Here is a 22820-nt window from a genome sequence, read left to right as displayed (position 1 = left end):
TATCAAATGGTGCATTTGATTCATGGTTGACACTTGACACAGTAAGACACTAGACACTAGTAAGTGCAAGGTTGTTGACCTGCTTATATAGCTTGATGCCCTTCGGTCTGTGTAACGCTGCCCAGAGGTAATGCAGAGTGATGGATAAGGTAATCCCGACTCAGCTCAGATCAAACGTTTTCGTGTATCTGGACGATCTTTTGGTGATAGCCCCGGACTTCCAGACACATCTGCGATTGGTGGCCCGTGCCTGAAAAGAGCAAATTTGACGATAGGCCTATAAAAAAAAACCAAATTCTGCTTTAAGTCGCTGAAATACCTGGGGTTTATCATCGGAGGTGGCACGCTGCAAATGGATTCCGATAGGTTTGTGGCTATACAAAGGATCCCGAACCCGAGCTCAGTGAAGGAGCTACGGAGCTGCATAGGAACCGCAGAATGGTATAGGCGCTTTATCATGGACTTCGCAACCATAGCTGTACCGTTAACAGATGCCCTGAAGAAGCATCCGCGCGGGAAGTTTTTCTTGCCAACGGAAGCGAGAGCGGCCATAGAATCCCTGAAGAAGGCGCTCACCACGGCTCTTGGGCGTCTAGCGAGATGGTCATTGCAGCTGCAGAGGTTCGACTTTGTGATCGAGCACCGCAAGGGAGTCGAAAATATAGTGGCGGATACACTATCACGCTGCATCGAGGAGGTGGTTCTAGACCCAACGGAAATACTCGGATTCCAGACTACGGAATTGAAAACTGGTTGAAAACCATTTGACACGGCCGTCGTTTATTATTACCGCCGTTCTATTATATGTCCCTGTACAAACACATCGGAGGAGGATGCTCCTGTACAAGATTAACGATTCTGATTGCTAACGTTGCCATATAAAGCAACGGTTCCCATAAGACACTTAGTAGGAACATTTTTCAAGATATTTCTGTACACAATATTGTAAAGATCTCATCTGAAAGATCGATCCGTTGGGCTAATAAAAACTTTCGACTAACAAAAGTAAGCCCTACTTTATTTTTTATTATCCAATTGAAACTATTTAAAATACGTATTTATTCGTACAGCTCGAACAAACACGTTCGCCAGGCGATAATGATTGGATTTACAATTGGGATTATCGTGTGGCACAACAAATAGTCGGCGTTACCAAAATACCATCAGACCGAATCAAAACAAAGCATCCATCACAGTACAGCGAGGAAAGCGAAATAAGACCAAGTGGAAAATGGAAAATGGGAGAATGAAAATGGAAAATGCACAGGAAAAGAAAACCACAACGAGCCCAAGAAAAAAAAGATTTACAATATCGCTTGGGAAGATTTAAAGGTGATTTCCAAAGATATATATTGTGTTTGAGTAGCGATAAATAAACAGAATTTCTTTCAGACCATTTTCTATTTTCCTCCCGCTTTCCTTCTGTTTGATTTTTTGCTCAATTTGATGTCGGAAAAACAAGGGCAGATCCCCCCACCAGCCAACCACTCAATCTCGATGGAAAAGTCGGAGAAGACAATTGAAAGGCGGAGGAGGGGACTGTGGCACGGTGACACTGTGGACTGGGGGAAACTCTCAGAGTCTCTCCTCCACTAAAAGTGTCACATTAACGAATTGCTCTGCTGCCGCACAACTAATTTATGCCCCAGCACTAATCGCTGTTCAGGTAGGATCCGATTTATTTGATTTCCCTCCGCGCGATCATAAATATACGGGCAATAAGCCTTTCACAAACAACGAAAGAACACAGTTTTCATTGAGCAGAAAATCCGCATTGCCATGAGGCGTTCGACTCGTAAATAAACTCAGACTATACTCGATCGTGGCGAGGGGCGTGGCCTGGGGACGATTTAGCGTCCTTCTGACTTAGAGAGCCGCCAATGTCGTCTAATGGCGGGGCGCCCCTAAAAATAGAATCCACTCGAGAGCACATCCCAGCCACTCAAAATGCGGCACCGACGATCGGAGCGGAGCGGATCGGATCGTTGAGCACATCTGGGGGCGCCCCCGATCCCGAGATATGTACATATGTTCCATTCTTTGCTTTATTTTCCCCCGATATTGTCAACCAAATGTGTTGCGCTTGCCGCGAGAATCGGTTCGTTGATCGTTGTCTCTCTGCCGCTCGATAGTCGACACGTGAATCGGGAATCGGCCATCCGGAATCCGGAGTGTGAATTGATCTCAAAAGGATCTAAAGAGTGATCTCAAAAGGATCGCATCGGAGCTAAAGTGAAGTGGCAGTGGCAGTGAAGATGACCAAGTACCACAGTGTCGGCAGTGAAATGGCCGCGGGCCACAGCATTAAGCAGGAGTACAACAACAGCTACCCGCAACAGCCGCATCCCGGATACGGCTACAGCAGCTACAACCCATCTCTGGGACACCCCAATGCCAGCCACAATCCCCACCAGACGCTGCAGAACTTCTTCAGCCGCTTCAATGCCGTCGAGGATCCAAATTGCGGCGCAACTGCCTCCGCCTCCGCTTCTGCCTCCGCATCAGCCTCCTCGTGCAGCTACGGCCAGAGTGGCCATCCGGCGGATGTGGACAAGCAGCTGGCGATGACCATGACCCCGTCGCCCATCTACACCACGGACTACGACGACGAGAACAGCAGCCTGGACTCCGAGGAGCACGTCCTGGCGCCACTGGTCTGCGCCTCGGCCCAGTCCTCGCGTCCCTGCCTCACGTGGGCCTGCAAGGCGTGCAAGAAGAAAAGCGTCACCGTGGATCGACGGAAGGCGGCCACCATGCGAGAGCGAAGGAGACTGAGAAAGGTAAGAAAGTAGCTTCGATTGCTTCTTCGAAAGTAGCTTCTGTAGCTACAGAGAAAGAAGTTTCTAGATGAGATCTGGGAGCATTTCTAATTTTTTTATAGTTACTGATCAGTGATCTCTGATATAAAACTAAAACACAATTAGAATGATCCTTTAAATGATTAGAAATAGGTGCAAGTGCCATTTTGGAACAAGCCCTCCATTTATCATCCAAAATTGACTTTAAGTGATTAGATTCCAAAATGATACTATCACTCATTTCATCAAAAGGATTATATAATAGATTCCTTAAGAGAATTCCTTACATATAAAATCGTGTCCAGGATTAAAATATTCAGCACTTGTGTACATCTATTCGGAATCGTTTCAAGAGCAAAGGAAGTGACCATGACAAGACCATAACTTTATAATGAGCTACATTTTATATGGCTTTCTACCCTTTAGAGGCGAAATAATCCTTCAGTAAACCCTTTCATTGTAGTATTGTATTCATGTAACCGGAACTCTGACTTATACGTTTATCCTTTCAATGAATTCAGTTAATCTGAAACTAAGTTCTTATGCGGTTGAGGGGATCCCACACATCATTTGTAAAGCCATTCATAGATACATCGGTTATAAGGTTTTCTTGGGCTGGAAATATAAAGTAGAAAATGAAGATCAGCCAAAAGATAATGATAATGGAAAAGTTATACACAATTTTTATATTTTCACTCAGACTTTAATGTTTATGCCATTAATTTTTGTATTTATTAATTTTCCATTTAGATGAAATATAGGACGACCTAAAAAATGTGTTTTATATTTAAATCAAAGTAAATTCTATTCAATTTCACTATTTTTTTATTTTAAAACCGTGTGGCGTGTTTTTTTGCCATCTGTCTTATTAACATCCCATTACAAAATATAATTTTCACATTTTCATTTCCAAATCTTAGCTTCTTCCTTAATTCAACATTTTTTATGACATTTCCTTATTTGTGGGATCCTAAGCAGTACTCAATTGCAACTTTGTTGCACCACCACCACCGCCACAGAGCACAGAAATTAACACTTTGCCACTTGCCATCGTTTGTTTGCCAACCGCCAGGGAGGGCCCCGAGGCCGTAAAAGAATGAATAGGGAAACCACCCAACAACAGTCATAAAACAAGAAGATTTGCCAAGACCAAGAGTTAAGCATCACCATTTATGAGTTTGACAATCGTAAAAGTTGTAGATGAACCCCAGCCGTACGAGTATTTATAGCTCCACATAGAGACATTAACCGATGCAAATGGAATCGAAATATCATAAGCCGAAAGGGGGAGGATAGGACAGGGACAGGGACAGAGAGAGGGACTCTCGATCGTCGTCTGACACTGCTGCTGGCTGTCATAAAGAGAAGACCATGGGGTGGGCGAATGGTTTAATTGTTGAAAATTTGATGCTCTATTTAATTTGAAATATGTTTTATTAAACAGCCACTTAAAGGGGAACACGCCCGATCTGATGATGGGGCTGGCTGTCCGTGTTTTTATGACGTTCCTAATGGGTTTCCATGATTTCTACGATCGCCGTTAATTGATGATTTCTTTTCATATTCTAGGTTAACGAGGCCTTCGAGATACTGAAGCGACGCACATCCTCCAATCCCAACCAGCGCCTGCCCAAGGTCGAGATCTTGCGCAATGCCATCGAGTATATCGAGAGCCTGGAGGATCTGCTTCAGGTACGGCCATAACATCCCAGGATTTTCAGGCATCACTCTTAATGATCGATCTTTCTTTGGCTTATAGGAATCCTCGCCCTCACGCGATGGCGACAACCTGGCGCCGAGTCTAAGCGGCAAAAGCTGCCAGTCCGATTATCTGGTAAGTTTTTTCACTGAACGCCAATTAATATTAAGAGTAAAGTAAAGGAGAGAGGAGGCCAAGAAGGCAAAGGAGGAGGTAGAGCGGTGAAGATAGAGGGGAAAATGTTCCGCAATTATTTTCTCGTAAAATTCTCATGCCTGAAAAACGTTTTCATACATTTTTCTTTGGCGACACGCACATTCATCAAAATCTCAGGGTCTGGCCGCTTTGCTGAACATGAAAATAGAATATACATCGTCCCCACCTAGATCTTATCCCACATCCCAGATCCCATACCAGGTCCCATCCCATCCGATACCCGGTTGTATTTGCTGACCAAAATTTATGCCTTCGCTGACGTGCGACTTAATAAGCTCCCGCTCCCGATACCGGTCCCCCTCCCGCCCGGCAACCCTCCACGTCCTCCCAAGATTCTCCGTATTACCGTGAATTTATGAATTATGATCACACGCTAAAGAGGCAGCATCTGGAGAGAAAACTTTTCCAAAAAGAAATGAAAGAATATAGCGGACAAATAGCTGGAGAATTTATGTTTGAAAGAGAAAAAAGAAGGGATGGTACGGGTGTGGGATCGAATCGAATGGTATCGTATGGGAGGTCGTTGCCTGCATTTAGTGAAATGCAATAAATAAATTTTCTTTTTATATGCCCCGTTCTTAGGGCCGTCCTCTAAATGAAAATCGTGTTGTAAATTAATTACAACGAATACGTTTGCCTCGAGGGCAGCCATAGACGACAAAAAAGCACCTTTTAGGAGGAGGCTTGGAAGAGTTTTCCTCGCGCGTTTATTTGATTTTCCATGTTCGGGGGGATCGCATGTATTTCATAATAGTTTCGAGCGAACGGGAACAAAAAGAAAATGTGTCAGTTGACAAATTGCACAGGAAAAACATGACAAGATCTCGGGGTGTTCGTTCTGTTCGTTCTTCGAAAGGTGTTGCAAGACATGGACATGGGCCCCAGCTTGAGTGGGGCATACTCGTGCTGGGAGGGGTGATGTGACAGGCCAACAAATTGTCAACAATTATGCAAACATTTTTGCCATCTTGATGTTAAACTCACACGCCCTCACGCCCCCTTTCGTTTCACTGCGACTCGGGCGACGACTGGGTTGAGTAATTTCCATGCAGTTTGTTTAAGTTTTTCACATTTTTAATGTACAAATTTGTTAATTTACCATAAAACTTTGCATATTTGTATGCTGCTCTCTCTCTGTATAGTGCGCCCCCCATTGGCAGATATTAATGTGCGGCCATAGTTTGATTAAAAACTGGCACTACGCCAAACGTGCAGACACATTGAAATGCATTTGGAGACTTAGTCTCAGACTCTGGCAATCCATCCATCTCATCCATATCCATTTATTCGAGGGCCACAGGCCACACTGAACCTGGAGATTGTCTATATATAAACCTCAACCTCAATGGTTTGACGATATCTCTGATGTGAACTGCGTTTCGAGTACTCCATTTGAACAGGTACCTCGCACTCGTACTCGAACTCGCACTCGTAATCGTAGTATATCTGTAGCTTCCAATAGATTTGCTTATCGGCCACAATTTATAGCAGTACTCAAAGATATTCAATGCGAGTACAACACCTGGCAGAAACCGAAATTCTAAAATCGTTTGGCTAGCGATTTCCATGGTAATTGGAATCGAAATAGCAAATAGTGATAACTGGAACTTTTAGGTGCAAGTGACTCAGTAAAATGGAGACACTCGAGTGGACGGTGGACGGTGGACGTGGGTGGGTGCAAGTGACTCAGGTAGCGATAGGGTTTCCTTTGATTAGAACAATTCGATTATGGGTACATACGTATGTCTGGTCTTACAGCTCAATCATTACTGACAATCGAATTTTGAAAGACACTTTCTTTATGTTTATGCGGCACTAGCTCATGATATGTGAGCAAAAAGTAGAAACCCTGCCCGTTATTGGGATCCGAGACCGCAGTCTCAAGAATTATGACATCGCCAAACGTTCTATAGCCATATATCTTGTGGGAAAAATTCATGTTGCTTGCGGTTTACAAATCGCATAATGCCTCATATCCGTTACAAGCAGCGAAGAGCGAAGGGAACTTCTAAGAGGAAGCGCGCCAAAAAGCGGCTTAAAATCTTTACGCAACGAAATGTTCAAATGATAAGTGGCATTTCATTCAGATACAAACATATGATACATACATATATATGAAGAACTGTTTGCTACTCGGGTAAAGTGGAAAAATATACACAAATTCCACATAATCGGAAGGGGGACAGACAGTGTGGTGTTCGTGTTCGAGTTGTCGCATATCGAGCGCATGCTGTCACTAAACGCTTGGAAAATGATAAATCGCTTTATAAAAGTGCAGTGTGAGTTCTGTTCTGTTCTGTTGTGTTCTTCACTTCAGTTCTTCGGTTCTTCTAAATATAAAAATACAAAAGACACACGCACACAGTGACACTTATGGACTGCTCTGCTATGCCCTGTGCCCGATCCCATGCGATCCTTGTAGACGCACTGACGGCGCATTCTCTGGCGAGGGGAGAAACCGACACCGAAGTCCAAACCCACCCAGAAGTGGCAATTATAATTTGCTTAGCAAAAGCGTTAATGCAATTTTTTCTAATGAAATCTCGAGCGCATCTCCGTTGTCTCCGGATGCCTTGTCGTCTGCGTATGCGCACCAAAAATATTGCATCAAATTAATTTAATTGCTAATAAGAGTGCGTACAATACAGCACTTCTCACTACCCCAGACAATGCAACAGTGCTGTACTGGTTCAATGCATTTTAATTGGCTTGCAACTTTGTGGCCATGTGGAATCTTCACTTTCCTCTGTGGTCGGTGTCGCTGCTCGCTGCTCGGTGCTCGCTGCTCGGTTCTGGCATAAATTTTGGCTTAATCTCATCATTAGACTGCATTTTGTATGGCATTTGTTGGCCAAGACGACAGCCCGATGGGAGATGGAGAGAAAGAGAGAGAGGTTCTGACGTTGTCATTTCGGTCGCCGGTATTTTTGTGTAATTTATTGTTTTCCCAATTTCATTGGAGGCTAAAACTAAAACGTTCGCTGTTTCCATTGCAGAGTTCCTATGCAGGCGCTTATCTGGAAGATAAACTCAGTTTTTACAACAAACACATGGAAAAGTATGGACAATTTACAGGTAAGATTGTATATCTACGCGTGCCCCAGTCCATGGCCATAACAATCCATTATCCATTGACAGACTTTGATGGGAACGCTAATGGTTCGAGCTTGGATTGCCTGAATCTCATTGTCCAGAGCATCAACAAGAGCACAACATCTACGCCTGTGAAGACCACCGCCACGCCAGTGTCCACCAAGACGCCGCCAACAACGGGACCACCGCCAGCCACAAGTCTGCATGCGAGTTTCAAAAGGAAATGCAGCACCTAATGCAGCTCTAAGATTAGCCCCCATGCCCATGCCCATCCCCACCACCATCCCCATGTCCATTAGGTAATTGTAAAAATATTTATAAGAGGATACACGAGATACCCAGTGACCACTATAGTACATAGGACTTAAATTATTTGTATAGTCTTAGCACTTAATTAAACAATAATTGAAACAATGAATAGCGTCATAGCATCTCGTCTCACTCAGTCCAGCTCCAGCTTGCGGAAGGAGCCGCTCATCCCATTCAGCTCTCCGTTCGACCAGGCACTGGCCAGGCCCACGCGCAACTTCTCGTTGGTCCCGTACTGGGCATCGCGGGCAAGGTAGTCCTTGTTATCCAACAGACGCTGGCGCCAATAGTCCAGGGCCTCAGCCTGGTAGCCGTTGGTGCCGCCATACTCGATGGTCATGGCCTCACGGGGTATGTGCTCGTACAGATCCTCCGATTTCTTGTGCACCACGAACTGAAAAGCAGATGGAAATCGATTAGAATCCACTTGGGGACCATTTCGATGCACAACCCACCTTAAAGGGCAGCTTGGAGGGAAGGAATTTGGTCACGAAATTGAAGATAGTTTGTCCCTCGCGACGCATATTGATCATATGAATCTCCACAAAACGCAGGGGCAGGCACTGATCCACCAGGGCGAAGGCCTTCTTAAGCAGAAACGGATCGTACTGCATCATCTGCTCCATGGTTACGTCGCGGGCATCCACCACCCAGATGAGACCCGAAATGCTCGCATTGTCGCACTCCAGGGCGAGCAGCTCCAGCAGGATGAACACGAGTTTGAAGGCCTCGCGCGGGTTCGACTTCTTGGGATCGATTTGGCGGAACGGGGAAATGATCACCCGTGGTCCCTGGGGGCTGACCGGACGAGCGGGTATCACATGAACGCTGTGGATAGAACAACAATGAATTCCATTCTCTTTTCCCCGTGGGGAGGCGGAGCATTTTCAACCCACCCGCGCTGCAGCTGCGTCAGCAGTGCCTCATCCACCTGCCGGGAGCCGAGCACCTCGGGGAACACGCTGCGCAGGGAGTAGTAGTTGTCGAAGCGCCGTTTGGTCTCCTCCTGGCTGTAGCGGCAGCGTCGCAGGAAGGCCAGGATCAGCTGCTCGTCGGTGGGGGCCTTGAGGTGCGGCGACTTGGTAATCCACACCTGGAGCGTGGCCACAATCGCCTCGCGCTGTGACTGCTCCTCGTTGCACTCAATCTTGGCCAGGGCCAACAGTTCGGGGTCTAGGGTTCTGAGTGCGGACGCCATGCTGGAGCTTGTCTAGCTGTTAACGGAATGCCAAGTTCACTGACGCATCGCGGTGGGTGCTACCCTGACGCTGGCATCGCTGCCGCTAAGCGATACGTATATCTAATCAGGGAACACCTTGTAAATTAGCAACGGAACGAACGGCAACTCTGTTCGGTACGACACCACACGAACCCAAAACCGGCAGCACAGACACAGATACGGATACATATGTACCTACTGGAGTACGGATATGATAGTTGGGTGCATAGATAGATAGGCGATAAGTTTGTGTTATCTTTAATTGATCGACTGACTACACCAGAGCTTGGATATAGATACGCTGGCGTTTACGTGTGGGGGATATCCGGAGGTGTCCCCGGAGAGAGTTCTCTGGGTCTCGATCTGGGTCAATGTCAATCCCAGTTCAACTTGCGAAAGGAGCCGCTGGCCCCGAACTCTGCCTCGTAATGGGTAACCTCGTCATGTCGCAGCTCCTCGATGGTCCCGTAGTGGCAGTCCTGGTCAAAGTAGCCACGATAGCTGTTCAACAGGTCCTCCATGTAGGCCATGCACTCGCCCATATGACCATTGGTGCCGCCATACTCCTCCGGCAGCGTCTCTTTGCCAATATGCTCGATCAGCTCCTCACTAGACTTCAGGACGCGTATCTGGAAAAAGGGAAATATATGCTTCAGAGCCGACTTTATGCACTCGATGATTGCTTACCGGATAGTTAACCTGCATGCTGAGAATATTGTAGAGGAACATGATCGTTCCCTGTATATCCTTGGGCATGTTGATGATGTACATTTCCTTCACCTTCAGCGGGCCGCAGTTGTAGAGCCAGTTCCACCATTTCCGAAAGAGAACCTTGTCGAATCGCCGCATCTTATCCGAGCTGACGCCCTCCAAGTCGATTATCTCACAAATGCCCGCCAGCGAGGCATAATCATTCTCCAAGGCAACAATCTCCATGGCCATCGAGGTGAAGTGATAGATCTCGCGCAGCATATATAGATTCGGATCGAAGTGGCCAAAACGAGCGATGAACAGCGCAGTGCGACTGTCGCCCTTAGGCATATCGGGATATAGGCAGACTCTATAAGAGAGAAGGGTGAGAGATTAAAGATGATTCCCACATCATGGATAAGGTTTCTATGGCTTACCCCAAGCGGTTGATGTCCAGCAGTCGCTGGGTAACACACCGATTGTTCATGATCTCCGGAAAGAGGTTGTAGTGGGTAAAGTACCGATCGATGCGCCGCTTGGTCTGCTCCAGGCTATACCGACAGCGACGCAGGAAGGCAATCAGGAAGTCGTCGTCGGTGCGGGCACGCAGATGCGGCTGCTGGCGTATCCACACGCGCAGGATAATGATGTCCTGCTGGATGCGGTCTGGCGTCTCGTTCACCTCCTTCTCGGCCAGCTTGGCCAGTGTCGGCGAGAGCGGACGTCGCATTGTGCTGATGGCTGTGCGCTGTTTGATGACATTTGGCCCATGGCTATGGTTATGATGGTTGGATATGGTTGGCTAATTTGCCTTTTCCCCGCACTCGATGGTGCTCTGCTGGCCACATAATCTAATCTTATCTGGAGGGCTGGAGAAATCGTTTTGGGAAATTACCCATACACCGTGATACTCCCACTCCATGGATTGTATCTGTATCTACTCGTATTTATAACTTGCACTTTTCTCCAGCTAAGGGACTGGGACTGGGCCTGGGACATGGAACATGGGCAGGAGGACAGGGCAATGATAGCGCACATCCGGCGCCTGTCCCCTTGAGTCACTTAAGTGCACTTCTCGCCGACTCGCTGGGGGAATGGGGGTACTCTGTCCCTGAAATGCGATCTCTATTTAATGCCCGAAATAAATCTAGCGCTAAATAGTATCCAGTTTAGTTTAGTTTGTGTTTGAGCATTCAATCTGAGTGGCTGTCAGAGGGCATTACACTGACATCTCGGGTTGGTGGCGATGCGATGCCATGGGATGCCATGAGACGCTGAAGTTGACATGGAACACCTACAGATCGAGCAAATTGCTGTGACATGGTGCTGTCAGCTGCTGACAAGCCAGCGATCGGGCGGCCAGGAAACGGATCAGTTTGCCACTCCACCAATAACTCATAACACATTATGGCGACTGCCACTGGAGAGACTGGAGACTGTTCTTTGATCTTCCTGACGACAGGGCAGCGCGTGTAAATTCCCTTTGCAGCCGGCCTGCTCCTCATGGCTCCCGACGTTAACATATCGTTGCCATATTAATAATGAGCCTCATTAACTGAATGCACTACACAACACCCGACACATTGCTGGCTGTTGGCACTTTCCACTTTCCTCTCCAGCTTGGAAGGGTAGAGTCGGATTGTAATTGACACGCTCATTGCTGATAAGTGTATTTTGTTGTAAGCACTTGAGATATGTTGTTCCCAAGCCGTTCTCTTGCATATACAATGCTACAGGCACATACTACTCGTATGATGGATGCACAAAGAATGGATTTCAAGTAAAAAAGGGCCTGATGATTCAATTCATGCTATATTATAAAATGTATCCAGCAGGAATCGCATCAGTAAAGCAGACACTGCCACAAAACCACTAGTCGTCATATGGTCGCGTATAAACGTTTCATGTTTTAATTTATCGTCTTACATAAAACGCCCCATTTTGTGCGCCAAGTGCGATGCACAGAGGGAAATGCATTTGCTTAGCGCTCAATTGACAATCATATTTATAGAGCATATATATTGAACAACACAAAAAAAGAAAAGCTAAATCCTAGAACTAAAAAAATATGTATTTTTCGGTTGTTGCCGCTCGACTGGCAGTTGTCACTCAACTTGATCCGAAATATCTATGCTACATGTGGGCCTTTTGTACTGTGCCGTTCCCTCCTCCCCAGATAAAAGAGATTCGGGCTTCTGTGCGAGAGGCGGGAAAGGGCATTAAACGGCAAATGAAATTTCATTGTAAACAGACGGCGTTACGGCAAATTGAGCAGCTTAAACAAATTTCCGTTGTCATAGAGAGATAGTCTCAAGCGAGCATTACATCCTTGCATCCTCCTTGCCATCCCCATCTCCATGCCCATCCTGTTGAGGGCAATTTATTGGCTTCCGTTTTGTTGTCACTTGAGCTGTGGTGTCGCGCAAACATGAGACATGTCGTCTATCCTAATTGGTCCTTTGGGCAGCGGCAGATGGACTCGTAACCTTACCTAACTTACTTGAAACTCCACTCGATTCACTTCTTGGAATCTCACTTATAGAGCACTGTGTGCCAGGAGCGGGGCGGAAGGAGTAGATTAAATGCACCACTTTGGCTATCGTTGAGCGCCACATCCACTGGCAGATTTTGGCTGCAAAAGAGACGAAAGCAGAGCATCCATTAGAGGCAAGGCATTCATAAATGTGCAACGCTGCAGCGTTGTAGGCAATTAAGTTGACGCACTTAAGCGGCACCGTCGCAGATGAGGCCCAAAATAGAATGCAGGATATGCAGACACGCGCGCCACTTACCCATTGTAGACGATCAACGCCACACTGCCGTCCGGTCGCTGGAAGCCGACTACACTTAGCTGCGAAAAGGAATTGTTTTCGCCCTCGATCCGCGTCTCGATGCGCACCGATTGCGCCGGCAGAAACTTGGAGAAGTGCCCGATGGCATAGTAAATCGGTTGCTTGTAGATCTCACTGCGACTCGTCGCATTCACAATGATCGGTGCGTCCACAAAGTTGTTCACGTAGTTGGGTCCGCCCTTCTCGTCCAGCACTAGATTCCAGTCCAGCCAACCGTTGAAATTGTGTTGAAAATCCTGTATATAGGCACGCATGTAATTCTCGCCCCGCTGCCAGCTGCCCAGCTCGGGGCCGTGCGTCTGCCAGGGCTTGTCGCCAATGCAGGACTCCGTGTTGAGCAGCAGCATGTTGGGCATTTCGGCATGTGCCTGATCAATGAGCTGGGGACCAACCAGCTCATCCCAATACCAGTGGACGGCCAGGCCATCCAAATACGACAGTGAATTGCTGCGGGATGAACGCATCTAAAATAAATGAGAACTGCCGCCAGTGTTTAATTGAAACATTTTCAGGCACCACCTCACCTTGCGGAACCACGAGGGAAACGTGTACCGCTGGTCATCGTTGCCAAAGATGAGCACAGGCTTCTGCGTCGAGTTCCTAATGGTCGGACCTAGATGATCGCTCAGCCATATTGCCTGGTCGTAAATATTTCAAGATGCTTAATAGCCAGAATCATGATTGAACGTTTGGCATGCCCATGCCTCCTACCTGCTGCCAGGGCGTCCAGCCCATGCTCATGAAGTGCACAAAGAAGAAGCCGATGACGCCGTTTAGCGGCTCATTGCCAGTGGATATGGCCCAAATCGGCATATTTTTAGACTGCATCAGTTCGAGAAATCTGCAACAGATTCCACCCCAAAATGAATGGCATTCACAGTGTGTAAAAGTTCTTTCCCGCTCACTTGAGATGATAGAGGGCCCAGGTCTGATAATATTCCGACTTTAGCTGGCCAAAGCCTGTCCATCGGTCGTTGGTCTTCATCCAAGGAGGCGCACTCCAGGCAGCAGCCATAATTTTTAGCTCCTCCATTCGGGCCACACTCTTGAGGCGTTTCAGTTGTTCAATTTTCTGCAGATCCCTCGGATCGAGTTCAGTAAAGTTCGACAGGGCGACATCATTTCGTGACAGCTCGTTGTACGCCCAGGGCTCCAAATCAAAGTCACATCCTCCAATGGACGTGCGGATGCTGTTGTAGGCAATGCCATCGTCGTGGTAATATGATCTTCAATGGGAAACAGATTACATCTAGAATTGTGGAGCTGTCAGGATTTGAAACCTACTTGTAGACATGGTCCTGCAACTCTGTCGGCAACAGTTGAAGTAAGTGAGAGACAGTTCCAGTCAAGGCCCCGCCAAAGTTGGTTACGTTCTGATAACGCTGTTCCCGCTTAACTGAAACGCTTACAGTCTTGACGCTGGCATTGATAACTGCAAATACAAACTGATTAAGTGATGTTTGACAATTTTGAATGCTTAGATTAGCTACACAATCGTTGGGGAATGCTTGCCAAGTTCAGCCAGGCTCTGTGCTGATCAACCACTATGGCCTCCGCGTGAAAGTTCTCATCAGTCGACTGTTTGTCTTCCACCACCAAAGGAGCCTTGTTGGATAGGTCCCCAGTGGTTACTTTGAAGCGCAGGCCATCCTAGAAAACAACAGATGTATCAATCAATGTGATTTCTTGACGCCTGCCCACTCACCTTGCTGGAGCTGATCACCACAATCCGTGAGCCCTCATTAAGTTCCGGCTGCTCCAAGTAATCGCAGTAGGTGCGGTTGCACACACAAACACTGCCATGCGGTGTCTCGCGGAGATCGCAGGGCAGCTGCGTTGAGGCAGCACCTGCAAATCGTACAGTTGAGGTGAACAGGTAGGCACTTATCACTTGTGTTTAACTCACCTCCCGGCTGGGCAGAGATTGCGGCCACTGCAAAAAGAAAGCACAGCCAAATTTCTTTCATTTTAGTTTGCAGGGGAAGTCAAACTGCAGCAGAGGTGATGAGTCTCGATTGGAGGCGTCCACTCGACTGAGTCCAAGCGGACTACGAAAGCGTTTCTCCAATCAAGCGTCGCGGGAAACCGAATTTCGCTCAAGTTGTTTGTGTTTTTGTGAGCCACTTGACCCGGGCCCAGCTGTTGATCTGATAAAGCGGCCGGCAAGACGACGACAAGCAACGATCCATCCCCACTTGGAAATCGGCGCACGCAATCAAAAGTAAAAGTTATGCAAACTGTCAGAGGGGTGGCGCGAAGCAAAGAAACAGGTGATCTGGTTATCGCCCGGTAATCGAAAGCTATTGGTTACGAAACGGTGTATCGTTCGGACAACACTAGTTGTCTCTTTCGCACTCCCAGTGAAGCCCAAGGTCTATTAAAAGCAAGGTAAGGCATTGTCCGCAATAAATGCCAGACAGTTTCCATACAAAATATGTACCAATTGAACCTTACCCTATTTCAAATGTACCTTTGTCCAGCCCTTTGCAATTTCAAGACAATAGCCATCCCTTTCGCACTTGTAGGCCGCCAAAGAAAACCGCATGGAATCCAATAAAAGTTTGTTTATTGCAAAAATGTGCTCAGCTGTACAGCAAGGTGTGAATGGACTTGGCGGGCACATTGACCGTAAACTGGCCGCGCTCACTGTCCACCACAGTAATGTTTGTATCGGCGCGTCCGCTGTTGAAGAGCACGGCGGCAATCTTTTTGTCCGGCCGCAAGAAGGCAACGCAATCCAGATTGACGTTGCTGGGCACAGCATCGACGCGTATGGAGCCCTCTGGCACCAGCTTGGAGAAGTGACCCATGGCATAGAACATGGGCTGCTTGTAGAACTCCTCATTGGCTGAAAGGAATTGGTTAGTATGTGCATGCGTTGTAAAATTCTGGATTAAGTGAACGTACTTGTGGTGTTGGCAATGACGGGGGCATCGACTGTATTGTCCACATAGTTGGGGCCGCCCTCCTCGTCCAAAATGATATTCCAATCGATCCAGGCATGGAAGCCATGTTTTATGTTCTCCAAGAAGGCGCGCGTGTACTTCTCAGCCCGCTCCCAGCTGCCCAGGACGGGGGCCGACCTCTGCCAGGGCTTATCGCCGATGCACGACTCGGAGACGATTAGGAGCTTGTCGGGCGCGTAATCGGTGGTCTCATCGATAAGACTGCTACCGAAAATCTCATCCCAATACCAGTGCAGCGATAATCCGTCCAGGTAATCAACCGAATTGGGGCGTGTGTAATTCATCTGGAATTTATGAGCGATAATGACCATGAACTTGGATGCTGGCTGAGGACCTTACCATTTTGAACCAGTGTGGAAAGGAGTAGCGCTGATCATCGTTGCCGAAAAGGATGATATCCTTGAACTCAGAGTTTCGGATCGTTGGCCCCAGATGGTCGTTCAACCAGATGGCCTGCGTCTGTGGAGTCCAGCCCATGCTCATGAATTTGACAAAGTACATGAAGAAGATTCCGTTCAGTGGCTCGTTGCCTGTGGAAATGGCCCAGATGGGCAGTCCATTATCCTCCATCAGTTTCACCCACTTGAGGTGGTAGTCGGCCCAGGTCTGGTAGTACTGCTTCTTGAGACGTCCGAATCCTGTCCACCTGTTGTTCGTCTTCATCCAAGGCGGAGCACTCCAGGCCGCACCCTTAATTCGCAGATTCTTTATGCCCGAGACCTCGACGAGGCGTTTTATGTGGCCCACACGCATCACATCGCGTTCGTCCAGCTCGTCCATGCCGTCGAGCATTGTGTTGTCCTCTTCCTCGGCATAGGCCCAGGCACCGAGGTCAAAGTCGCAGCCGCCGATCGATATGCGCATCAGATTGAAGCCCAGCCCCTCTTCAGCGTAGAAGGACTTGTACAGATGGTCGGCGAGCTCAGGCTGCTTGAAATTGTCGACTAGGTAGGATACGGCTCCGGTGTAGCTACCACCGAAGCCCGTCATTGTCTGGTAGGTTTTGCTGCGATTCACTTTCAGTGTCACGAAGCGGGTGATGGTGCTCTCGCGCGACTCCAAGGTGAAGGCACTGTCCAAAGCCTGATCCAGCAAGCGGGAGAAAATTGTCTTGTTTTTGGCCTCTGGAACGGGCTCCACAGTATAGTCCTGCACAGTGTACGTGTCCTCTGTCCCGAAGTGTCCGTGGGATGTGGCGAATCGCAGACCCTGCTTGGAGCTGGAAATCAGTGCAAATTCTGTGTCGTCCGTCAGCGTGGGATTCTCCAAGTAGTCGCAATAATCAGCCGTGCACACGCACACCTTTCCCTGCTCCGCATCCTTCACTTTGCACGGCACCGTTTCCCCCCGGCCACCTGAAGAACCGTGCAGGTGGTAAGTGCCAATTCCAGTTTCTAATTTCGTTTTATGGTTTTTTGGTTTTCATTGCCACTTACCGATTGCAGCTATCAGCAGCAGCACTGCGAGCAGCAAAACTCCTTTGCTGGCAGACATTTTCCTCGTTGACCGTTCGCTTGATTGGCTGCCAACGGACTGACCGACACGGACGCAGCTGGAGCTATGAGCTGGACAAGCTGACAAGTTATCTAAACACTTGGGGCACTCCCCCCAGAGTGGCCAAGACAAGAAGCATTACCGATAAGGCCATACCATGCCCGTGATTAGGATTATGATTAGGAGTTTATTGAGATTTTCATTTATTCATTTTGTTCATCATCCAGCTGGCCTTGGTTTTTCGTTCTGTTTTGGTTGGGGATAGGATTTGATGTTAGTTCTCATTCCCCTTTTGATACCCGTTCGGCAAACAACTTTAAAATTTTTTTGAAAAGTTTTTCTATTAAATTTTTAAATTTTAACTCCAATATGTCGCATAAACCTTTGGGTAAGATCTAAACGATAGTTTGATGTTTTAAATTTAGCTAAATAATATCGAAATATTTTACAAGGACCCGGACCCGGCGCATACATGCTGCCCAGCTGCTTCGGCTATGAGAAGTGTGACTCCAGGATGCAGCGAAGCCCGCAGTATTCCTTCGGGACCCAATCTCGGTCTTGCAATCGTCCAAATCTTGTGGGACCCGGACCGGCGGCGTATCACCTGGGCTCCGTGACGCGCTATGGAAAGGCTAACAATCTGGAGTACGCGTATTTCCATAGACGTGGTCTCGGCAACAACAAAACAAAGAGTGTTCGCTAGTTAGAGTCTCAAAATATACGAATATATGGGTTAACAATAAGCTGTTGTTGTCTAATCGTGAATTAAGGGGAATTAGATTACCCTAATCGGCGTCCCAAACTCGAGTGGGCGTATGTTGACAGGTGGAACAGGTGTTTGTCCCGGTCTCACAAAGGGCGAACTACCATAGCAAATATTCAGGGAGCTCAGAGGTCTATTTATACCTCATCTTGACTCAAAATAGGTCAAGCACAAGGGGGCATGGGCATGGGAACCGGGGCATCTATCTCTCCCTGGCTGCTCATAAAATCAATTTCGAAAGAGAACGCAACACTGCGCCACAGCAATCCGTCACAAATTTGTGGGGACTAAATTTAAACGGCTGAAAATTCAATGAAACGGAAAATGTGACTAGAGGCTAACAAATCCATAGCCTGCTTATCGGGGCCGTGGCAAACACTCGTTCAGACCGGGTCGCGCGAGACCTTTAAGCCAGTGCTTTAAGCGCCCCGCAGAGCCGTACTGCGACAGAAGGGGGGTTGGAAGTGCTGCTAATAATACAGAATCCTATGACACGGATATGTCTTTAAAGTCATGTGTGTGTGTCCCGCAGCGAAAAACTATCCCGAAGCCAATAGAAACATGAAGGAAATTATGATTAGGCCAGAAACGAATAATGATTGCTCTATCTCCGAAATTGGTTACAAGTTCCTAAAGCGTGTACGTATTTTAATCAACAAATCTATGGGAATCTCGAATTAGTTTCGTTTTATTTTATGGAATATTTCCACTCTTGAAATAAATACGTATACAATACGGCTTAAAGCTTTTCATTTTAACTGGCTTTAACTTAATAACGTTGTACTTTTTTCTAGACTCTGCCTGCGAACACACACACTGGCCACAATTTGGATAACTTTTGGCCTATACCGCTCGAAGAGGTCAACCTGAAATTCATGATGAACACAAACAGAAAGGCACAGAAAATCTATCAGAACGAAGCCCAGATGAAACCTCGTTCGGGGCCCATCATCCCTGCTCGGGACTCGGGACACGGACTCGGACTCGGGAGTCGCCTCGGTTCGCGTGCTGTCAATAAAATAGAACGGCAACTTGTCGCTCCCTTTCAATATTCGCACACTCGTCGTTGAGGCAGCAACACCCACCTGTTGTTGGTTCCTGCTCAACTGGTGTTATCGCCGTAGTGTGAGTGCGTTTGTCTGGCGCGAGTGTGTGTGTGTGTATGCGTGCGTCTGCATTAATATTGTGTAGCATACTTTGTGGCGCGAACCGAGCAAATCCATCGAACCATATGGCAGCATAAATTGTCAGTGCCAATCAGTTTGTGAGGAAGATTTACAATTAGCTTATCGTGCCCCCGCCATGTCGGAGCACTCGACACAGAGGCAGCAATCCCAAGCAGCTGCTGTCCAGCTAAATGCCCCGGCCAGACGCTGTTCAACGCCCGGTAATGGCAGCAGTAATCGATGTCTAATTGCAGTGATTGTCTACCTGGCCCTGCTACTAGATAACATGCTGCTGACCGTGATTGGTAAGACAAATTATTCAATGATAAACTTAATCAGTATTTAGAACGATTTGTTCCCCTTTGCAGTGCCTATTTTGCCAGATTACTTGGCCGGACTGGATCTGGAGGCCTCCACTCCGCTGGTGCTTAGCCTGGAGGAGACAACCCCATCCTCAAAGCTGTCCCATCTCTATCGCAGTGGAGAGATGCTCGGTGGCGGCCATCAGCTACATACTGCCAAACATCCCATTCCCGGCAAATCGATGGTCAATTTTACGTTGCTTCAGATCTCCACAGAGCGCCCAACAACGACCACAATCACGCCCACGCCCACACCCACGCCCACAGCTACGGCTACGGCCACGGCACTAATTCTAGATATCGTCCAGTCGGGCGGCACTAATGCGACCTCCTCCACCAGCAAGGTACCGTCCGAGAGCCTTATAGCCAGCAATGTGCACTCGAACAGCAACCGAAGCCTGACCTTGGCGCAGGAGAACGGATCCATTGGCCTGCTGCTCGCCATGAAGGCCCTGGTGCAATTAATTTTCAATCCGATTGTCGGCAACGCGACCGGCAAGTTTGGCTACCGCCTGCCTATTGTGGTGGGTACCTTCTTCCTGCTCGTCTCCTCATTGGGTAAGCCCCTTTTCGCTCGTATCACTGCAATAATGGGCGACTTGATGTGTGTGTGTGTGTCTACTTCCAGTGTTCACTGTGGGCGAATCCTATTGGGCGCTATTGGTGGCTCGTGCCGTTCAGGGCGTGGGCTCTGCGTGCATCAATATCTGCGGCATGAGTCTGGTGGCCCAAAACTATCCCGAGGAGGCACGTCGCTCCAAAGTAATGGGCATCATCTTGGGCAGTATTGCATTGGGCGTGCTGCTCGGCTATCCGTTCGGCGGGATCCTTTACGATCTGTTGGGGAAATCGGCCCCCTTCATCATACTCTCAACGTTTATATTCTTTAGCTTGGGCCTGCAGCTGCTGACGTTGGATCTGTCTGTCCAGCCGGAGGTGGTGGTGGAGGAAACTCCCAAGTGGCGGCCACTCCTCGAGTGCAAAATGATCCTGGCCATCGTGCTGGCCATCTGGTTCTCAACGTCCACGATGGCCATGCTTGAGCCGTGCTTGCCCATCTGGTTGATCCAGTACTTGAAGCCGAACAAATGGCAGCTGGGAACTGTCTTCATACCCGATTCGGTGGGCTACTTTGTGGGCACCAATTTCTTTGGAAGCGTAGCCTATCGCTTTGGCCAGGTGAAGGTCTCCTGCATTAGTCTGCTGCTGGTGGGAATCGCCTCGATTTTGGTACGTATTTTAAATATTCCCTGGTGATATTGTCATATTTTATACCTTCTTCTCCTGCAGATACCCAGCGCGACGACTGTAAGCCAACTACTATTGCCGCATTTTGCACTGGGTCTTGGCATTGGGGTAATTGATGCCGCTCTGGTTCCTCTGCTGGCCACCTTTGTAGATGCAACATTGGCCCAAGAGGAGCAGGGTGAGGTCACCACACCCATTTCCAGCTACGGCACTGTCTATGCCATACAACAGACATCCGTCAGCCTGGCGTACTGCTTGGGTAAGTCTAAGCCTGACCTCTGCAAGTGATACCATCTCATCGAATCCTATTCTGTCTTTATAGCTCCATTGATTGGTGGGGAGTTGGCTCAGACCTTTGGCTTTGCCTGGCTCATGCGCATAGTGGGCATATGCAACATGATCTATGGTCCCGTTCTGGTCTATCTTTATCACAAATACGATCCAAAGGTTATAAGAACTATCTCTGATAAAACAAACCTTTGCTTAACTATCTTTCGTATCCGCAGATCCTAAGAGAACAACATAATGACATGCTGCTCCAAAGCAGTGGTCGTGGGTCCCGTTATAAACAGCTGTACAACTCCATGGACGTGGAATAGACCACGATTCCTCGTAAATACTAAGCAATCAATGAAAAGAATTACTTTCGTTCTTCATTTTTTTGTCTCATCTAAAGCAATATATTGGGAGATGATTTTTCTGTACCCAAGGAAGAGGAGGGGATATAATAACCTAGTCTCCAGGCATTCAATTCATTTTCATTCAAATATCTCTCGAATCTCCGAAAGCCAAAATCACTTAACAATGTTTCCAACGCAGTCAAGATAGTCGTAATCAACATTTCAAATAAAGATCCAGAATGTTCATACTATGTTCCCTGTGTATTTGCTATTTAGATGAGGTAAGTAAATTTAATGTATACATATATTTAAGCGTTTGTTTTTAAATTATAATTAAGGGGTCGAGGTCGGGTGGGGGGAGTCTCCGTCAAGTCTGCGCCCGCTCAAGAGTGTGTTTGTGTGCGTTGCAGTTGGGGTGCCAGAAAGAATCTCATTTCATTGCCAGTTATTTTGAGTTCTCGTTGAGGGCGATAATGCCGTAATCGATGGGCAGGGTGTCCTGCATGCTATCCTGCTGCTGCAATGTGGATGGACCATCGATCATAATTTCATCGCTGTGCCCGTTGTTTTCTGGCACTCCATTGCCATTGGTGTGGCTGTCGTCCCAGTTGATCTGGAAGCGGGTGACGCGCGGATTGCTGGCGAGTATGTTGCGCACTAGCTTGTCGAACAGGGGCTTGGGTGGCGGATTCTCTCGCATCTCCTGTTCCTCATAGTCGTTGTTCACGTAGAAACCGACGCGCACAAACTCCTGCCCGCGATACGAGCACGTCAACAGCACAATAGTGACACCTACGGCATCCTGTTCTGGAATTTTGCTAACATCTGGCGGATCGGCCTGGAAGACGAACATGTGACGACCCTCGAGCACGGGGCCCACGTAGATGGTGTCCAGTACCTGGTCGTGCTCCTCGGACTCAGCCGAGCCCACGTATATCACTTTCCATTCAAGGTCCTCCTGCAGTTCCTGTGCATCGAATGTCAGCTCGAACCGGAAGGGATTGAAGAAGCTGCTGGTGTTGTCCAGCACCACAACATTCGTGATGTGCACCTTGGCCATGACTGAACTTTTGGGAGCCTTCTCCTTCCTTGAGACTTTATTTTCAAAACACAGCAAGCAGTGGGTTTTTTTTTGATGGCGTGCGCTGATGAAATAGTAGCTACATATGACACACGACGTATTTAATGAAGCCTTTTTAGGTGACTACTTAGTTACGTCAAGAATTTGTGTTTGAAGAGTTTTTCGTTGTTAAATTGACTAAATTAAACGGACTATGTTGTGCCATGTTTTTTTGCATTTTTACAGATGAAGTAGGCGTGGAATA

At 47.7% G+C, this 22820-nt stretch overlaps 8 protein-coding genes across 8 annotated transcripts; 3 read left to right on the top strand and 5 right to left on the bottom strand.

The window, feature by feature from the left end:
- The first annotated feature begins 2087 nt into the window (after positions 1-2087).
- Positions 2088-8071, top strand: LOC6595090 (myogenic-determination protein). The gene is made up of 5 exons (XM_002020116.2): positions 2088-2780; positions 4368-4490; positions 4558-4632; positions 7710-7788; positions 7852-8071. The coding sequence occupies exons 1-5, from the start codon at positions 2256-2258 to the stop codon at positions 8040-8042; spliced, it is 993 nt and encodes a 330-aa protein (XP_002020152.1). The 5' UTR covers positions 2088-2255; the 3' UTR covers positions 8043-8071.
- A 35-nt stretch (positions 8072-8106) lies between these two features.
- On the bottom strand, positions 8107-9348 carry LOC6595091 (alpha-tocopherol transfer protein-like). The gene is made up of 3 exons (XM_002020117.2): positions 9012-9348; positions 8571-8943; positions 8107-8509 (listed from the first exon to the last, which is right to left on the bottom strand). The coding sequence occupies exons 1-3, from the start codon at positions 9311-9313 to the stop codon at positions 8249-8251; spliced, it is 936 nt and encodes a 311-aa protein (XP_002020153.1). The 5' UTR covers positions 9314-9348; the 3' UTR covers positions 8107-8248.
- A 102-nt stretch (positions 9349-9450) lies between these two features.
- Positions 9451-11930, bottom strand: LOC6595092 (alpha-tocopherol transfer protein-like). Its single transcript, XM_002020118.2, has 3 exons — positions 10462-11930; positions 10022-10394; positions 9451-9963 (listed from the first exon to the last, which is right to left on the bottom strand). The coding sequence occupies exons 1-3, from the start codon at positions 10752-10754 to the stop codon at positions 9709-9711; spliced, it is 921 nt and encodes a 306-aa protein (XP_002020154.1). The 5' UTR covers positions 10755-11930; the 3' UTR covers positions 9451-9708.
- A 123-nt stretch (positions 11931-12053) lies between these two features.
- Positions 12054-14853, bottom strand: LOC6594989 (glucosylceramidase). The gene is made up of 9 exons (XM_002020119.2): positions 14783-14853; positions 14582-14724; positions 14367-14526; positions 14161-14308; positions 13782-14102; positions 13588-13717; positions 13401-13514; positions 12817-13340; positions 12054-12656 (listed from the first exon to the last, which is right to left on the bottom strand). Exons 1-9 carry the CDS (start codon positions 14841-14843, stop codon positions 12557-12559), a joined length of 1701 nt encoding a protein of 566 aa, XP_002020155.1. The 5' UTR covers positions 14844-14853; the 3' UTR covers positions 12054-12556.
- Positions 14854-15425: 572 nt separating this feature from the next.
- LOC6594990 (glucosylceramidase) lies at positions 15426-17402 on the bottom strand. Its single transcript, XM_002020120.2, has 4 exons — positions 17279-17402; positions 16182-17197; positions 15784-16126; positions 15426-15724 (listed from the first exon to the last, which is right to left on the bottom strand). The coding sequence occupies exons 1-4, from the start codon at positions 17334-17336 to the stop codon at positions 15459-15461; spliced, it is 1683 nt and encodes a 560-aa protein (XP_002020156.1). The 5' UTR covers positions 17337-17402; the 3' UTR covers positions 15426-15458.
- Positions 17403-17641: 239 nt separating this feature from the next.
- On the top strand, positions 17642-18079 carry LOC6594991 (outer dense fiber protein 3-B). Its single transcript, XM_002020121.2, has 2 exons — positions 17642-17724; positions 17789-18079. Exons 1-2 carry the CDS (start codon positions 17706-17708, stop codon positions 18037-18039), a joined length of 270 nt encoding a protein of 89 aa, XP_002020157.2. The 5' UTR covers positions 17642-17705; the 3' UTR covers positions 18040-18079.
- A 1041-nt stretch (positions 18080-19120) lies between these two features.
- Positions 19121-21723, top strand: LOC6594992 (chromaffin granule amine transporter). The gene is made up of 6 exons (XM_026994962.1): positions 19121-19570; positions 19634-20185; positions 20256-20857; positions 20918-21134; positions 21198-21322; positions 21382-21723. Exons 1-6 carry the CDS (start codon positions 19402-19404, stop codon positions 21472-21474), a joined length of 1758 nt encoding a protein of 585 aa, XP_026850763.1. The 5' UTR covers positions 19121-19401; the 3' UTR covers positions 21475-21723.
- Positions 21724-21813: 90 nt separating this feature from the next.
- Positions 21814-22622, bottom strand: LOC6594993 (histone chaperone asf1). Its single transcript, XM_002020123.2, has one exon. It carries the CDS (start codon positions 22553-22555, stop codon positions 21941-21943), a length of 615 nt encoding a protein of 204 aa, XP_002020159.1. The 5' UTR covers positions 22556-22622; the 3' UTR covers positions 21814-21940.
- Positions 22623-22820: the final 198 nt, after the last annotated feature.

Source organism: Drosophila persimilis, unplaced genomic scaffold, assembly GCF_003286085.1.
Source record: "Drosophila persimilis strain 14011-0111.01,24,50 unplaced genomic scaffold, DperRS2 tig00000000-arrow-pilon, whole genome shotgun sequence".
In the NCBI taxonomy this organism is placed as follows: Eukaryota; Metazoa; Arthropoda; class Insecta; order Diptera; family Drosophilidae; genus Drosophila; species Drosophila persimilis.
Note: the sequence above shows the minus strand (reverse complement) of the source record. Positions and strands in the feature narration are given on the sequence as shown.

What these genes read in the sequence shown, in the direction of transcription:
- LOC6594992 (XM_026994962.1), top strand. Translation starts at nt 19,402, where the DNA reads ATGTCGGAGCACTCGACACAGAGGCAGCAATCCCAAGCAGCTGCTGTC. An exon ending in CCTGCTCGTCTCCTCATTGG is followed by an intron (nt 20,186 to 20,255) that starts GTAAGCCCCTTT and finishes GTCTACTTCCAG; the next exon opens with TGTTCACTGTGGGCGAATCC. An exon ending in ATCACAAATACGATCCAAAG is followed by an intron (nt 21,323 to 21,381) that starts GTTATAAGAACT and finishes TCGTATCCGCAG; the next exon opens with ATCCTAAGAGAACAACATAA.
- LOC6595091 (XM_002020117.2), bottom strand. Translation starts at nt 9,313, where the DNA reads ATGGCGTCCGCACTCAGAACCCTAGACCCCGAACTGTTGGCCCTGGCC. An exon ending in CTGACGCAGCTGCAGCGCGG is followed by an intron (nt 8,944 to 9,011) that starts GTGGGTTGAAAA and finishes TTCTATCCACAG; the next exon opens with CGTTCATGTGATACCCGCTC. An exon ending in CCTCCAAGCTGCCCTTTAAG is followed by an intron (nt 8,510 to 8,570) that starts GTGGGTTGTGCA and finishes TCTGCTTTTCAG; the next exon opens with TTCGTGGTGCACAAGAAATC.
- LOC6594990 (XM_002020120.2), bottom strand. Translation starts at nt 17,336, where the DNA reads ATGTCTGCCAGCAAAGGAGTTTTGCTGCTCGCAGTGCTGCTGCTGATA. An exon ending in GCTGCTGATAGCTGCAATCG is followed by an intron (nt 17,198 to 17,278) that starts GTAAGTGGCAAT and finishes ACGGTTCTTCAG; the next exon opens with GTGGCCGGGGGGAAACGGTG. An exon ending in TTCCACACTGGTTCAAAATG is followed by an intron (nt 16,127 to 16,181) that starts GTAAGGTCCTCA and finishes CATAAATTCCAG; the next exon opens with ATGAATTACACACGCCCCAA.
- LOC6595090 (XM_002020116.2), top strand. Translation starts at nt 2,256, where the DNA reads ATGACCAAGTACCACAGTGTCGGCAGTGAAATGGCCGCGGGCCACAGC. An exon ending in GCTGCCAGTCCGATTATCTG is followed by an intron (nt 4,633 to 7,709) that starts GTAAGTTTTTTC and finishes TTTCCATTGCAG; the next exon opens with AGTTCCTATGCAGGCGCTTA. An exon ending in AAAGTATGGACAATTTACAG is followed by an intron (nt 7,789 to 7,851) that starts GTAAGATTGTAT and finishes ATCCATTGACAG; the next exon opens with ACTTTGATGGGAACGCTAAT.
- LOC6595092 (XM_002020118.2), bottom strand. Translation starts at nt 10,754, where the DNA reads ATGCGACGTCCGCTCTCGCCGACACTGGCCAAGCTGGCCGAGAAGGAG. An exon ending in CTGGACATCAACCGCTTGGG is followed by an intron (nt 10,395 to 10,461) that starts GTAAGCCATAGA and finishes TCTCTCTTATAG; the next exon opens with AGTCTGCCTATATCCCGATA. An exon ending in GCATGCAGGTTAACTATCCG is followed by an intron (nt 9,964 to 10,021) that starts GTAAGCAATCAT and finishes CCCTTTTTCCAG; the next exon opens with ATACGCGTCCTGAAGTCTAG.
- LOC6594989 (XM_002020119.2), bottom strand. Translation starts at nt 14,843, where the DNA reads ATGAAAGAAATTTGGCTGTGCTTTCTTTTTGCAGTGGCCGCAATCTCT. An exon ending in AAGCATTCCCCAACGATTGT is followed by an intron (nt 14,309 to 14,366) that starts GTAGCTAATCTA and finishes TTGTATTTGCAG; the next exon opens with TTATCAATGCCAGCGTCAAG. An exon ending in TGGGCCCTCTATCATCTCAA is followed by an intron (nt 13,718 to 13,781) that starts GTGAGCGGGAAA and finishes AATCTGTTGCAG; the next exon opens with ATTTCTCGAACTGATGCAGT.
- LOC6594993 (XM_002020123.2), bottom strand. Translation starts at nt 22,555, where the DNA reads ATGGCCAAGGTGCACATCACGAATGTTGTGGTGCTGGACAACACCAGC.